Below are 16,941 nucleotides of genomic sequence, written 5' to 3' on the forward strand. Positions count from 1 at the left end.
TGGAACGCTGAGGTGGGTAGATCACATGAGTTTAGGAGTTCGAGACCATCCTGGCCAACATGGGGAAACTCTGTCTCTACTAAAAAATACAAAAAAATTAGCCAGACATGGTGGTGCACGCCTGTCATCCCAGCTACTCGGGAGGCTGAGGCAGGAGAATCGCTTGAACCTGGGGGTCGGAGGTTGCAGTGAGCCGATATCGTGCCACTGAACTCCAGCCTAGGTGACAGAGCAAGACTCCATCCCCCCCACCAAAAAAAAAAAAAAAAAAAGTGCTGGTGGTTGAATCCAGGTGTTCTTTCTTGACTGCACCCCTCCTAGCTGCAGATTCCCTAAGAAAAGCCTCCCCCTGTGCAGAGGCTGAACTGCAGAGCCATAAAAGCAAATGAATAAAATGTTTTTATCTGAGCACAAAACAAAGAGACATATTTTTTTATTACTGTCTGCTTATCAAGTAATGAATAAATAAAAATATTTGGTTTTCATTTTGTCTTGAAAATACAAATGTGAAAGAGAATAATTACTAACGCTGTCCACACAAGGAGCATTTTCTGTTTTTAACTGTCTATGTAAGATATACTGTCAATCATTCACAAGCTACCACAAATGTTTATTCTCTGAAGTTGAATTTTCAGATCAGATCAACTCTCCATAGAGAGAGATCTCTTACCTGAAGTGTGATGTTCGTCTGAGGCCGAACCTTGGCCGAAGGAATCTGAAGATAAGACTCTTTGTTTATGAAATTCACACTGACCAATTTTTCACACTTTTCTCCCTGATAGCCAGGCAAACACTGACATATTGGCTCATTTATTCTGACAATGCACTGAGCTCCATTCTGACAATCAAAATTATCACAGGGGCTGGTACGAGGGAGGACCATGGGCGGAGAAAACTCACAGAACAAGCCACTGAAGAAGAAGGAGAAAAAAAATATGTTAATACGATTTTACTTAATTGCCAATCTGAATTGAGAGCTGTATGACCTAACTGTATACTATATATGTGCACTTCCTTGTTTTTCCAGTTTTCAAGTATTCTTAACTATTAATCAAAATCATCACTGTGCTGTTCAATAGATATTCCAAACTTACTCATCCTGTCTAAATGACTCTCTGGACCCTTTGACCAACATCTCCCCAAATACCATCCCTCTGTCCTCCTCCCTGGTAATCCTCATTCTACTCTTTGCTTCTATAATGTCTACTTTTCTTGTCTTAAAATTTTTTTATTTTAATTTTTATGGGTACCTAGTAAGTGTATATATTTATGGGGTACATGAGGTATTTTGATACAGGCATGTAATGCATAATAATCACATCATGTAAAACGGGGTATCCATCCCCTCAAGTATTTATCCTTGCGTTACAAACAATCCAGTTATACTCTTTTAGTTATTTTAAGATGTACACTTACGCTATTACTGACTATAGTCACCTTGTTGTGCTAGGTCTTATTGAACACTAGGTCTTACTCATTTCTGCTTTTACCTGTAACCTTCAGGGCATATGCACGTATAGCCGTTCACTGCATCCGTGCAGTGGGCTCCGTTTTTACACTTGTTGTCTTGGCAGTCATCAAAATCAATGTCGCAGTGCTCACCTATGTACCCTGGTGTGCAGTCACATCTGTTGGAACAAGCAGGTAATGGTTTCAAACCCAACTGAGCCAAAATAAGTAAACAATGCATTTTATCTAGACACATGGCACCATCTTTAAAATACTTATTTAGAATAGGCTCATAGAGCCCCCACGTTAATGGATACCTAGAAAATTGAACTGTTCTGCAGTATATTCCATGTTCTATCACTGTGATCTACCACAGAAATAGTGATTTTTATCTCCTTGATGATAGTGAATATCCACAGTCCAAATAACAACAGGATAATTGTAGCAGGGTCACTCCCTCCCACTCCCTCTCCTCCCTCTTCCATCCTTTCTTTCTCCCCATTTTGTTTGCTTACGGTGCCTTATATTTTCAGTTTGGCCTAATTCATTTGCTCATTGAGATTATAAAACTGCTATGTTGTAAAATGTACTGGGAATATTAAACATATTTTAAAACATGATTAACATTTTTAATTTTACAATAGAGACTAGACACATCAGAACAAGGTATTATTTTAAGTAAAGCAAATATATTAATATTAAATACCCTAATTCACGATGAATCCAGATACTCATTATGGAAGAACAGGACTGATATAATGGGTTAGGATAGAAGAACTGGTAGAAAATTCACGGGGCTGATCCCATGGACAGTTTTCAGCCTGTTCACCATGGTGGTAAAGGGTCTTGGCTGCATTGATGGTGAAGAACCGGGAGTAATAATACAGCTGACACTCACCGAGCACTTCCTCTGGCCCTGCTCTAACCATGTGGCATCTATGGATTCACTGAAACCTCTCCACAGTCCTGTGACATTAGTGGTATTATTTCGTCCGCTCTACAGGTGAGGAGACTAAGGAACAAAGAGGTGACGCACTTTGCCCCCAAACACTCAACTTCTAAGTGCCACAGCCAGGAATCGAACTCAAACAATCTGACAAGAAAGCTTGTATCTCTAACCACTGCACTATGCTGTTGGATAATTAATTCCAGAGGCTCCCTTTAAACCTGTACTTCTCCAGTGCTGACCACTGGGATCTCTAGTTATGACACCAAGGATTCAGGACTTTATAGCTGCATGGAGAAAGGCAGTGTGGCACGTGCAGCAGTTTTCAAACTGCATTGTGGACCTACAGGGGACCATGGAATCCCTACAGGTATGGCCATCAATGAGGAGGGGGCTTCTGGAAGCCTCCTTCTACCCTCCACCTTTTCCTCAACACTCTCTTGTTGTGATTTATTAGGCTTACACATTGGCTTCCAAGAGTGTTTTTGATTTAAGAGAGGGTTCACTGATTTTATATATATATATGCACACATATACACACACATACATATACATATATATACACATATATACACATAACGGCAAAGCCTGAATTCTTCACAGCTAAGTTAGTTTCCTCATATATACACACATATATACACATGTACATATACACACACACACACGTGTATGTGTATACACGTGTACACGTATATGTGTGTATATATGTACGTGTATATATGTATACACACATATACACATGTACATATACACACATACATACATGTGTATGTGTATACATGTGTACATGTATATGTGTGTATATATGTACATGTGTATATATGTATACACAAATATACACACACATATGTATGTGTGTATATATGTATATGTGTATGTATATGTGTATATATATGAGTATATATATATGTGTATATATGAGAAAACCAAAACTTAGCTCTGCAGAATTCAGGTTTTGCAGAATTCAGGCTTTACAGAACTGCATTTGTACCCTGGCTTCATTCTTAATTGTACCTTATGAACTTTATTTTATTCCAGATTTATTAAGGTATAATTGAAAAATAAAATCTTTATGTTTTAAAGATGTACATGGTGATGTTTTATACATATATACATTGTGAAATAATTACTACAGTCAAGCTAATTAACATATCTATCACCTCCCATAGTTACCCTTTTCCTTTTGTGGTGAAAATATTTCAGATCTGCTTTGTGGGCAAATTTCAAGTATATAATACAGTATTATTAACTATAGTGACCATGCTGTGATATTAGGTCTCTAGAACTTATTATTCATCTTGTAACTGAAAATTTGTGCCACTGACCAACATCCTCCCATTTTCCCCACCCCAATTCCTGGTAACCACCCTTCTACTCTCTTTTTCTGTAAGTTTGACTTTTTAAAATTCCACACATAAGTGAGATCATCCGGTATTTGTCTTACTATGTCTGGCTTATTTCACTTAGCATAAAGTATATATAATATTGACTAAATTACTTAATCTCTGTAAGTGTTCTTTTCCTCATCTTTAACATGTATATAATTCCACCTCACAGGTTTATTTAAAGATTAAACACAACTATCTGTAAATTAATTAGTATAGTTTTTATATATAATGCATGTTCTATAAATGGCTGGTTTTTAAAATAATTCTCTATATACATCTTTGTAATTCTATAAAAATTTTTATGGTTTAGTCTGTATTAATTATCCACTTTTCTATTTCAAAGCTATTAGGATTTGAAGTAAGGTTAATTAAAAACACCCAAGGGAATGTGGCATTACTGAATGCCAAAGGTTTTGTCTGAAAATGCAAAATCAGGGTTTGAGAGTTGCTGGAGAGCGGACGAATTAAAACAAATGGGAGTATATAGCCTCTAAGAGTAGCAAACAGACTTTCAGCTCTGCATGTATGAATTAAGAAATAAAATGAGCTCACTGCATAAGCATGCTTGCTTTGCAGCCAGTTGGTTTTAATGCTAAATCATAACAAAGCAAAGTAAACAACAAGTCTGAAGTTAAATGGACTCTAAGTGGCCATATACATTCTCAAAGAGATGGACAAGGCCCGAGAAGAGAACTTCCATCAATGTTAATGTGAGCAGAGCCGTTGAAGTGCCAAGCATTAAAAGAAAGAAGAAATGCTTTGAAACACTCTGAATTATTTATCTGAAAAAAGAAATCAAAGTGAAAGATAAGAGAACCACACATCCACCATAGTGGCTGTCTAAGAGCTATTTTATATTCTCTTCTCTCCAAATACTACTTTTCAAGACCATTAGAGCTTGGAGTTACATTATGCCCAACATTTTTGTCTTTCTTTTGCTCCTCAGACTGAGTTTCAAAACAGAAAGAAAAAAATTTAAATAAGAATTCCTTAGTTTGTATTATCAATAAAACCTATCACATTCCTTCAACTCTATTATCTGACAAGGAGGGAGGAAGAAGCAAAGAATACAAAATACACTGTTTAGGAGCCCATAGCTGGCTATGTAAGATGCATGTTTGAAAATACTGGTTATGGCGTATCATAGTCTAAAAATATCTCAAAGCAATTTGGGAGATTTATGAGGTATATAATAAAGCAATAAAAGTAAAACCAGCTCTGTTAGCTTAGTAATAAGAAAATGAAGTTGAAGTAACATAGTATAACTTGTCTAAACAACATTTGTCAGTAGAGATCTTCTTTAGCAGCTTCACATCATTTGATTTTTAAGTCTATTTTCTTTCCGCAGCTACCTTTCCCACAATGTGCAATCATTTGTAAGTCGGGAGTAACAGCACACACACTGACTTAACCTGTTTTCTGCTAACCTACATACACATAGCTATGAAACGAGCTCGCAAATTACAACCGAAAACAGTGGGTTTCCAAATTAGTTAGTCCATAATGCGGCAAAATGCACTTTTAAGGGTGTCTAATCTAGTTGATAATGAGAGGAGATATTTAATTAAGGATTAGTCTTTTTGCAGACAGACTCACTTTCTTTTAATGGTTTCAATTAAGTCTTACTAATACTTTATCTTATACTTACCATGCACAAAGTACTGTGAAATCTGCTCAGCAGATGAGCAGTTCTGGAAAACTTTCCTTACTAGCTAATTTCTCTAAGAAATGATATTTATTATGTAAGTGATGTGTTTTCAATTTGCCAAATTAAATTGTGAGTGTATCATTGATATGAAGACTAAAAACAACTTACCTACAGTGTTTGGTTGAATAAAATATAATGTAAAGTTTTGTATAAAGTGAAAATGGAATAACACTGGGTTTTTGCCTAGGGTTGTAAACTAAAATATAATGCAAAATAGAATCAAATTTATTTTTTCCTTTTTCAAAAAGACATCGTAGGGAATTAGCAGGTGCTGCAACTATACCTACATATTCTAATGCTTGAATTTTAAACCAAATTAAAGCAAAAGCGCACTGTCAAAAGAAAGCTTGAGAATAAATATTTAATTAGATTGATATTTGAAAAGCAGTGGAGATCTGGCGATTCTGACCCCAATCTCCCACTCAACTTAAAATATCTGATGATCTGTTTGGTAAGTACAAATATCTTAGCAATCCAGCTCAAATCCCATCTTCTCTTGTAAAATTCATCCTGACCTGTGTAATTGTTAATTCTCTGAATTCTATGGCAATTGAGCTTGGGTCATTTCACTAAGAAGATGAAATAAGTGAAGGTGAATAGCTATAAAAGACTACAAAATCGTAAGATGGTATTATTACCACGTGCTCTGGCCATGGCAGGCACTCAATAAATATTGCTTGAAGGAACAAATAATGCTGTTTGCTAGCTGTCTGATGAAAGCACAGCTCAACTCCTGTACCCGACTGTGTAATTCCTAAGAATCCAGCCTATTTGCTATACAATACCAGCTGTAATGTTAATAAACTCTGAAACTTCTTATAGGTAACACATAGTAGAAAAATCACCCAACTGGAAAGTATAAATCCTAGCTCTAGCTCTGCCAATAAATAATCTTAAGATCTCTGGACAGTCAACTAACCTCTCTGGGCCATGGTTTTCTCATGTTTAAATGAAGAATTTGGACTAGATGATCTCTAACTACTGCCAGCCCTAACAAGAGAAGTGCTGTTGAAAGACCCTTACAATATTTCCGGATGGCGGCAAAGAAATCACATAATTTGATAGCAAACATATTTCAGGAATATTGCTGGGGAGGCAAAAAGAAGTGATTTTTGAAGTTCTGTGTTCACTTGAGGGAGTACGCTTAGCGGGATTATAATGCTTTGTCACCTCATGCAAAAAACATTTAAGTTGGAAGAGGCACTATCAATAATAACAGCAATCATCACAGGCATAGCCTGGGACTCCCTGGCGCAGCCTGAGATATATGGTCACTCTATCTTTCTCACCTTGGATAGCCAAATTATTGTTTCAGACCGTAACATCTTCAATTACATTAAAATCAAATTCTCTATTTTACCACAGACTTACCTTCAGACAATGAAGCAACTAGAAGATATTACAAATGTCACCAGATGGGCCTTCAAATAAATTCAAGAAAGCATTTTCAAAGGCTGCTCATTGCCATAGGTGACTTCACAAAAAAAATCACAGATGAAAAGGAAACACTTTTTCATTTTTCTTTAGTGTACTAAACAAAAAGTCCGGGGCTGGGCGCCTGTACTCCCAGCACTTTGGGAGGCCGAGGCGGGCGGATCATGAGGTCAGGAGATTGAGACCATCCTGGCTAACACGGTGAAACCCCGTCTCTACTAAAAATATAAAAAATTAGCCGGGCGTGGTGGCGGGCGCCTGTAGTCCCCGCTACTCCGGAGGCTGAGGCAGGAGAATGGCGTGAACCCGGGAGGCGGAGCTTGCAGTGAGCCCAGATCGCACCACTGCACTCCAGTCTGGGCAACAGAGAGAGACTCCATCTCAAAAAAAAAAAAAAAAAAAGGCCATATTGTATATGGACATTTAAAAAACGTCATTGATACTAGCGAATAGGTCCCGTTAATCCCCAGCAGAGGTGTGAAGCTAAGGATGGAAGAGAAGGGTTTCTAAAATAATGCGTCCCCTACTCTGTGAGCAAAAAGGCAGCTTTGGACTTACTTGAATCCCTTTGGAGTTAGGATGCACTTTGAGTCATGCTGGCAGGGGTTCAGGTCCTGGGCACAGAAGTCCAGCTTCTCCTCACACAACTCACCTGCAACATGGCAGACAGTGTTAGCTCATAGAAAAAGGTCAACAGGCTTCCTGCCAGCAGACTGTGTCACTGTCATGGGTCTTAGAGGTTAGGGCAGCTTGTGATTTAAAACGAAACAAAGCAAAAAACCCAAAACAAAAGCCACACGGCATGGAACCAGATGGTCCATTATCCAGTTCTGGGTCTGCTGCTAAGTAGTGTTGTGATTTTGGACAACAGGACTATTGCGATCTGTGACTAATATAAGCCCCTTCAGAATATACTATGGGAATTAGGAAAAGGAAATCTGAATGCTTTTCATTCCTGTTGTTTATTTTGGATTTTTTTTCTTGATATATAGCATGGTTACAAAGGATAAATAAATTGCTAATGATTATTCACAAACTGAACCCACTCAGGTCACCAGCACCCACATCCAGAAACACACCATGTACCAACACCCCAGAAGCCTTCCCCCAGGTCCCTGCAAAGAGGATCACTATCATGACAAGACCATAGGCTAGCGGGGACTGTTTCTGAGCTTGACATAAATGAAATCATTCTATATGTACCCTTTTATGCCTGGCTTATTCTACAGTTTTATGTTTGAAAAAAATATTCTCGAATCTTCATAGTCTCTGGTTTTAAAAGTCTAAAAGAAAAACACTTTGTTTTCTTCTTAGGAATCATTGCCGCAGCTCAACAGAATGCTTCTTAGACTCACATCCTCTGACATAAAAAGAAAAAAGTAAAAGGAGACTCGATCCAGAGAGAGAGAACATAGATTTTTTCCATGAAAGTCACCTAACTCATGAAATAGAACTTCTGTCAACAAATGAGAGCTGAAGGCATAACCACGCAGATTCTAGGTACTCTTTGTTGAATCACATGACTGATAATTTCTTTAGAAAATTTCTTCTGATACCAATAACATGGTTATTATTTCAGATACATTAGACCAAATGTAATTTTCATTTAGAAGACTTTCCCAATTGCTGTGAAAGTATTAAGGTGACTGGAAAGGTATTCAAATACATAATATATATTAACTTATATAATACATTTTAAGTTATTTTTACCTTTTCTACTTTACTTCTACTTTCGAATTGTTTTCTATGCAATAAATAGACAAATAAAGTGACACATCTATAGGCGCTGTTCATTTCCAGGAAACTACTAAAACTGTCATTTGTAACAGCATCGGTAAAAATTTCAGGAGTGTGAACCTTGTCACAGCACCCCTTTGTTACAAGGGGATCCTTTTAAAGTAACACTCAGCTAGTTGGTAGAAATCATTGCTTGACAATTAAATGTGGCATATTATTTAGACTTCAAGGGTCTTTTCCCAGGATGCAAATTAATAAATGTATTCATCTAGTTATTACATCAATCTGGTGCAGGATATTAGTTTTTATCTGTCTCTTACAAAGAACTAATTGCATGGAAAGTCTCATATATTGCTTCTATAAGTTTTCAGGGATCTGAAAGATTTTTAGAAACATGCATGATGAATGATTTTTAAACAGATTTATTTAAAGGCTTGCGATTTCAATTAGTATTACTCTAAGTTGGATACCTTGATGAAATGCGTTCATCATATTTTATCAGCCTACTATGATGAAATCACTTTCAGTTTCTAACCAAATCTATCTGATGGAGATATAGGCTGTTTATAGTAGTATCTATCCAAGACAGTTTGTAAAAACTGATGGAAAGAAGGACCATTTGAGATACATAATAAATGTAATTTTATGTACTTTTTACTTTATGCCTAAATAAGACAGTGTTTTAAAATTATAATAAAGGGACATGTTTTATTCCTTATTTACTCTGATACAATCCAACCCAATCCATCCAATCTAAGTCACAGTCCATAAGGATTTACTACATGATGTTGTGCTAGAGGCCGGGGCTACAAGGATGAATGTAATGGGCTCTGCTCCTAATCAGTTCTCAATCTACCAGCAGAGAAAGTCTTGAGCTAGGGAAAGAACAGAGAAAATGAATTTCATCTCTAAAAAAATAAAACTGAGAGTTGACCCTTGTCTACAAAGAATTACTCTATAGACTTGATAATGGAAAGGAGTGAACAAGGACAAAGTTCCAAGAAACTGTTAGCTAACCAGGTTGTTAAATCTCTAATCAACAGCTTTAGACTAAGCATGCCAACTTGAACATAAAAAACGACATCAATGTCAAGTATTCTTTATCTCTATAAGAGTAGCAAAATAGCAATAATCATTATTGAGATTGTATATGATACTTCTTTGTGACCATTACATAGCTATACACCTGACTTTAGTAACGTAAGTTGATGACTTCAAAAATGATTTGATTTTCAGCCAGGTGCAGTGGCTCACGCCTGTAATCCCAGCACTTAGGAGGCTGAGGCAGGTGGATTGCCTGAGGTCAGGAGTTTGAGACCAGCCTGGCCAACATAGGGAAACCTCGTCTCTACTAAAAATACAAAAATTAGCCAGGTGTGGTGGTGGGCGCCGGTAATCCCAGCTACTAGGGAGGCTGAGGCAGGAGAATTGCTTTAACCTGGGAGATGGAGGTTGCAGTGAGCCAAGATTGTGCCATTGCACTCCAGCCTAGGCAACAAGGGCAATCAAAAAAAAAAAAAAGGTTTGATTTTCTTTCTTATCACCAAAACTTACAATGCTAACAAATATTACAAAAACATTTTCTGCATCCAATTACTGCCTAACTTGCTTTAAAGATGAATCTTCCACCCTACATGCATGTCACCTGGGTCTGTTTACTATTTCCTGAATTTATTTTAACTCCATGCCTGGGCTAACGGTTTCTCCTTTTGCTTTAATAACATTCTTTCACAATTCTGTTGTCATTTTTCTCATCCATTATATGTCCCCTTCTTTACGGAATCACGTCAGATCTTTTCAACTATTTCTTCTCTATCTCTAATTTTATATCGTGTTTGACTGTGCCTGGCTTATGGCATATACATGGTACACATTTGTTTATGTACTTAATGAGCATTTATATGGTTCTTACTACTGTATGCCAGACAGTTTTAAACATTGTATAAATATGCAGTCACTTAATATTCATTATAAGCATATAAGGTAAGGTTTTAGGGTTGCACTGCTATGTATGCATTTTATATTACTGGTGTTTATCTGATTCTCTTTCCTTGACTGTAAAATCACTAAGAGTAGAACTCTTGCCACATTTGCTTTTGTTTTTTTTTCCCACAGTGTGGTATGCTGACATACTCAAATAATAGTTACTAAAAGGAAGAATCATGCTTTAAGGCAAGAGCTCTATTTTGTTGACCTGTAATCAACTCGGGTTTCATTCTAGCCTTTAGAGATTAGTGTAATTTTTTTGCTTAATTACTCACTCGTGATTAGTAATAAACGCTATTCTCTTTAAACATTACTGTGAATTTTCCCTGACTAAATATGAACATGAATGTCTTCATTGGACTGTTTCTCTAATTTTCCTGAATTATATTGAATTCTACTATACTTGAGGGAAGGACAGCTTTCAAAAGAGTGCAACAGTGGTGAGATTCAGGTGCTCAATAAAAGAAGGGAAACTTAGCAAGCTCCTTAGACAAATACTGGACTGCATATCTCCTTCTCAACCAGTAAGAGGAAATTGGACAGCTAAAAGCTGCACTGGTTTTCCAGGAAGAATAGAGATAAAATGACTAACATTAGTCAGCTAATGTATTTTTAGTTACCAATATTGAAAAGTTCTCCCAAAACTCATAGTATTGTGAGGACATGATGCCATTTTTACCTGGTTTTTATTTTTACTGTAAGTTTAGTCAGAGCTAGTACTGAGTTAGTGGAAAAACAATAAAAAAATAGGGCAATTGAGTTTGCTTTTGTGATGGCTCAGGGCCTGAGATAATATTATCAATGGCTGCCTCCCTTCCAGAGATGATAAAGTGTGAGGTGACAGAGAGGAAAACTGGAAATATTCTTTATTTGACTATACAGAGTTAGTGTTGTAATTGATTACCCCATAAGCAGGTCTTAATATGTTTAAACTGACATCAAGAAAGATAAATCTATCCATTGGAGTGGTTTGGGGCAATGTGGTTGAATATAGGTTAAATGTTGGTGCCCATGAGCCTCTCAAGAGATAGGAGCCTAGGCAAGCCTTGACTCCATGATCTGGCTTCAACCCATTCCTCTAAATCCCAGGAAATCCTATTTCTTTATTTTTAGCCGTGGACCCTTAAAACTTCCCAATAGGGTGGAACACAATCATTGCCTGACATTTGTGATTTCACTTTTGATCAGATGAACAAATTAATTTTCCTTATGATTCTAGTTTTCATTTCTTGTTGGTAAGAGGTGAAAACATTCTGAGTGTATGTATATATGTTGGTTGTGTATGTTTTGGAGAGAAAACAAAGAGTGGTCAATCAGGGGGTCTACGGTTACCTCTTCAGGATAAGAGAGGTTAATAAATGATCTACTATAATTGATACAGAGGTTTTTTTTTTTTTGGAGATGGAGTCTTGCTCTGACACCAAGGCTGGAGTGCAGTGGCGTGATCTTGGCTCACTGTAACCTCCGTCTCCCAGGCTAAAGCGATTCTCCTGCCTCAGCCTCTTGAGTAGCTGGGATTATAGGCACGTGCCACCATGCCCAGCTAATTTTGTATTTTAAGTAGAGATGGGGTTTCACCATGTTGGGCAGGCTGGACTCTTGACCTCAAGTGATCATCCCACCTTGGCCTCCCAAAGGGCTGGGATGACAGGTATAGAGTTTTGTCTGTTTCTTAGATCACCTCTTCCTGATTTTGCCTGTCAGTTATACATGGGACACAGCAGGACAAGAAATGACCAAATTCTACAGCACCACTATTACAACTTGTGAAAGAGCATGTCAAAAGTGATACCCACTCTTGTAAATGGGAATGATTTTTCAGACTCACTCTTGAAGAGGAGGTAAGATGCTACTTACTGAATGTCTGTGAATGTATTTCTTCTGAAAAATTGCATGGAGTGGTAATGTATCCATTCACCCTGGCTTGCACGACTCCTGGTTTACACCTGTTGTCCCAAGGTAATTGTCAATAGTGTGCCTGGGCACTCACATAATTACCCTGATTTGGATGAGAAATGTTACGGGTCGCCTTCCAGGTGGAAGAGTAAAAGCTGGATCATCAGAATTGATAATACTCTGCAGTGAAGAGTGAATCAGCATAAAGAGATCTCAGGGAGTAACTGTCCTTATTGGGGAAAATGACATTTGGGTAGTTGTATTACTGTCTGGGGTGGCCTACAATTGTATGCAATATGTGGGAGTTGACTGGTTGCAGAACTATTTTATTGTTCTCGACCTCAGTTCTTCATCTGTAAACTGAGGCTCTGGAATTAAAGATGTGTAAGGTCAACTGTGGCTCTGAAAAAAATCCCTTTTTTTAAATAAAAAGGAAAATGCTTCTGAAGATACGGATAATGCAGACAGCAAGTTACCAGAGGGAGTATCACGCTTAGTTGTACAAAACAACATTATTGCATTCAGCGGTAAAAATAAAGTGCCAGCATGTGTTCAGAGCCCCCTGTGGTACTGATATTGTGAGTATTATTGCATTGAGGAGGAAACCTCAATGCACATTGATGGTTTTTATGAGAAATAATACCTGGAGCTTGGCCTTACCTTCTGCTTCATTTTAGATCCATGAACCTAACTGTTTTGTTGTTGTTGTTGTTGTTTTGTTTTTTTTTTTTGAGACAGAGTCTCACTTTGTCACCCAGGCTGGAGTGCAGTGGCACGATCTTGGCTCACTGCAACCTCCGCCTTCTGGGTTCAAGTCTCCTGTCTCAGCCTCCCCAGTAGCTGGGACTACAGGCGCACAACACCACGCCCAGCTAAATTTTGTACTTTTAGTAGAGATGGGGTTTCACCATGTTGGCCAGGATGGTGTCATCTCTTGACCTCGTGATCCACCTGCCTCGGCCTCCCAAACTCTTGGGATTACAGGTGTGAGCCACTGTGCCCGGCCTGAACCTGTTTTTAATGCTCGTTCCTTGTTCAACACAAAGGGGCCCTTCCTATTACCTTCATTTTTACTTCCTTCCTAGTATCTTAAGTTATCTTTTCGTTTAAATTTGTTACCATACTAACTGAAATAGTTTTAGAACTATTCTACAAAGTTCTTCCCTGATACTTATAGAATGATCTGCCTATAGCTTTTTCAAATAATTAAAACAGCAAATCAGATTTTTAACATCACCATATATTTTGAGTCCCAACTATGTATGGGGACCTGTATCAATGCTAGAAGTATAACGGTAAACAACAAACTACTCCTATTTCCATGGAGTTTACGTATGAGAGGAGGGGGAGAAAGATATTAATTCAGTAATTTCCCAAGTACAATAGTCTCCCTTTATCAGCAGCTTTGTTTTCTGTGGCTTCAGTTCCCCACTGTTAACAGTAGCCAAAATGTATTAAATGGAAAATCCCAGAAATAAACAATTCGTGCATGCCATTCTGAGTAGCTTGGTGAAATCTTGTTCCATTCTGCTCCATCACACCCGGCACGTAAATCATCTCTATTCAGGGTATCTGGCTGGAGAAGCCTCCTGCCCATCGGTCACTTATGAGCCGTCTCAGTTATCAAATCTACTGTTGTGGTATCACAGCCTCCGGTTCAAGGAAACCTTATTTTACTTAATAATGGCCCCAAAGTGCAAGAGTAGTGATGTCGGTAATTTGGACAAGCCCAAGAGAAACTGTCAAGTGCTTCCTTTAAGTGAAAAGGTAAAAGTTCTTAATAAGGAAAGAAAGAAAAACTGTACGCTGAGGTTGCTAAGATCTACAGTAAAAATGAATCTCCTATCTCTGCAAAGTTGTGAAGAATGAAAAAAGAAATTCAAACTAGTTTTGCTGTCATACCTCAAAGTGGAAAAGTTGCAGCCACCATGCATGCTAAGGGCTTACTTGGGATGAAAAAGGATTCAGCGTGTGGGTTGAAAGACATGAACAGAAACATGTTCTGATTGATAGCAACTAGCTTCAGTACTATTTGTGGTTTCAGGCATCTACTGAGGGTCTTGGAATGTATCACCCGCAGATAATGAGGGGACTATTATATATATAAAATTGCCTCTGTGCTGAATGCTAAGCAGGAACATTTTATGGGGCTCTAGAAAGGGACTGTTTGCTCTGAAGAAGGACAGGAGAGGTTCTTCTGAAGAGGTGGGACTCAGAGGCAAGGGTGAAGTGGAGAATGAAGAGCTCCGACAGAGGCTTCTGCAGGAGGCAGCATGAAGAACAGGAGCCCTGAGAGATGGGAGTGAGCCTGGGAAAACACGGTGCCAGAGGAGCCCCAGAGGCTGGCTGGGTCACAGGGTTGAAGGTCTTCATTCTATGACTAATGGGCTGCCACTGAAAGGTTTTCAGTAGGGGCATGGCCAGATGACATGTGCACTTTGAAAAGAGCACTCTGGCTGGGTGTGGTGGCTCACGCCTGTAATCCCAGTACTTTGGGAGGCAGAGGCGAGCGGATCACCTGTGGTCAGGAGTTTGAGACCAGTCTGGCCAACACGGTGAAACCCTGTCTCTACTAAAAATACAAACATTAGCCGGGTGTGGTGGTGGGTGCCTGTAGTCCCAGCTATTCGGGAGGCTGAGACAGGAGAATCACTTGAACCTGGGAGGCGGAGGTTGCAGTGAGCAGAGATCGCGACACTGCACTACTCTAGCCTGGGCAATGAAGAGCGAAATTCTGTCTTTAAAAAAGAAAGAAAGAAAGAAAGAAAAGAGCACTTTGTCTCCATTGGAGGACGGCAAATTGCATAAGTGGGGATACACATGAGAGGGACTGCTTATGCAGGGTAGGGGTGGGGTGGAGGTATACATGGCCCAAAGCAGTGTTTACGAAGCAAAACAGATGAGACTTTTTGGTGGACTGGATAAGCATGGGGGAAAGAGAGAGAGGGAGTTGTCTAGGATGTCTATGATTCAGGTATGTATATTGGGAATTACCTTTTGGTGACATGGAGAACAGTGGAGGAAGGACAGGTTCTCTGGTGCAGACACAGAGTTTAAAATACAGTGAGGTGGTGTTAAGGATTCAATTGTGCCCCTCAAAGCAAAAACAAACAACAAAAAACTGGCGTGTTTGAGACCTCTGGTACCTCAGACTGTGACGTTATTTTGAGACAGAGTTTTCACTGAGGAGAGCAAGTTAAAGTCATTAGGGTAGGCCCTAATCCAATATGGCTGGCGTTATCAAAAAGGGAAACCTGGATACCAGGAAAGACAGGCATAGAGGAAGACGATATGAAAAACAGGGAGAAGCCAACTAGACAGGCCTGGAGAGACATTTCCCTCACAATCCTCTGCAGGAATCAACACCATGGACACCTTGATTCCAGACCTCTAGCCTCCAGAACTGTAAGACAATAAAACTCTGTTGTTTAAGCCTCCAGTTTGCAGTAATTTGTTATGGCAGCCCTAGCAAAACAATACAGGTAGTAAATTCCAAATCACTGGAAGTTTATGGTGGGGAATAAAACTTTCAACTTACGCCACTATTTCTTCCTTTTTTTTTCTTTCATTTTTATGTCTCTTTCCTCTCATTTTATTTCATGTAGCTGTCTTCTCCTTTGTCTCAAGTTTTCTTTTAGTACTATGAGCTTCTCCAATAGTCAATCTGTAATAAGCGGTGCACAAAGGAGAGGGAATGGCCCATGACAAGGCTCCCTGTGCTTCAAGAGAGTCAAGACGTAAGTGGAGCACAGTAGTGTAGATTAGCTCTACATGTGCTGCCGTGGCCAGAAGTCTCTCTGCAAAGCACTGTGAGTTGTGCTTGACTTGGACCAATCACCACTTACTCCTCTGTGGGAGGGGAGCTGGTGTTAGCAGTTAGGGCTTGCAGGACAGGCAATCCAAACAATAACAACAAGTCTTCTCTTCAAGGTCTTAGAGATGGCAAAGGCAAGAGAATCATAGACTACTGTGTCTTGCAGAAGAGAAAGTGAGTCGAATGCCTGTGCCATCAGTGTTTATGGTAAGTTTGCAGATGTGCTTGAACTTTGAATGACAGCTGCAATTATTAACTACTTGTGTGTGTGTGTATATATATACACACACACATATATATACACATATATAATATATATACTATCATTAAATATAAAAGTAATCCTGAAAGTGTTTTATTACTTTATATTATATCGGCCAGGCATGGTGGCTGGTGCCTGTAATCCTAGCACTTTGGGAGGCCAAGGTGGGTGGATCACCTGAGGTCAACATGGTAAAACCCTGTCTCTACTAAAAATACAAAAAATAGCTGGGCATGGTGGTGCACATCTGTAATTCCAGCTACTTGGAAGGCTGAGGCAACAGAATCGCTTGAACCTGAGAGGCGGAGGTTGCAGTGAGCT

General features: G+C 38.8%; 1 protein-coding gene across 4 annotated transcripts in view; it reads right to left on the reverse strand.

Moving 5' to 3' along the window:
* SLIT2 (slit homolog 2 (Drosophila)) overlaps nucleotides 1-16,941 on the reverse strand; it is a 362,556-nt gene that overhangs the window by 23,080 nt on the left and 322,535 nt on the right. For all 4 annotated transcript variants that reach the window (XM_011994270.1, XM_011994268.1, XM_011994269.1 and 1 more), the window contains 3 exons: nucleotides 7,484-7,577; nucleotides 1,491-1,628; nucleotides 671-911 (listed from right to left, as the gene is read on the reverse strand). In XM_011994270.1, the coding sequence (XP_011849660.1) occupies nucleotides 671-911; nucleotides 1,491-1,628; nucleotides 7,484-7,577 (473 nt within the window). The remainder of the gene's footprint in view (nucleotides 1-670; nucleotides 912-1,490; nucleotides 1,629-7,483; nucleotides 7,578-16,941) is intronic.

Source organism: Mandrillus leucophaeus, unplaced genomic scaffold, assembly GCF_000951045.1.
Source record: "Mandrillus leucophaeus isolate KB7577 unplaced genomic scaffold, Mleu.le_1.0 Scaffold449, whole genome shotgun sequence".
NCBI lineage: Eukaryota > Metazoa > Chordata > Mammalia > Primates > Cercopithecidae > Mandrillus > Mandrillus leucophaeus.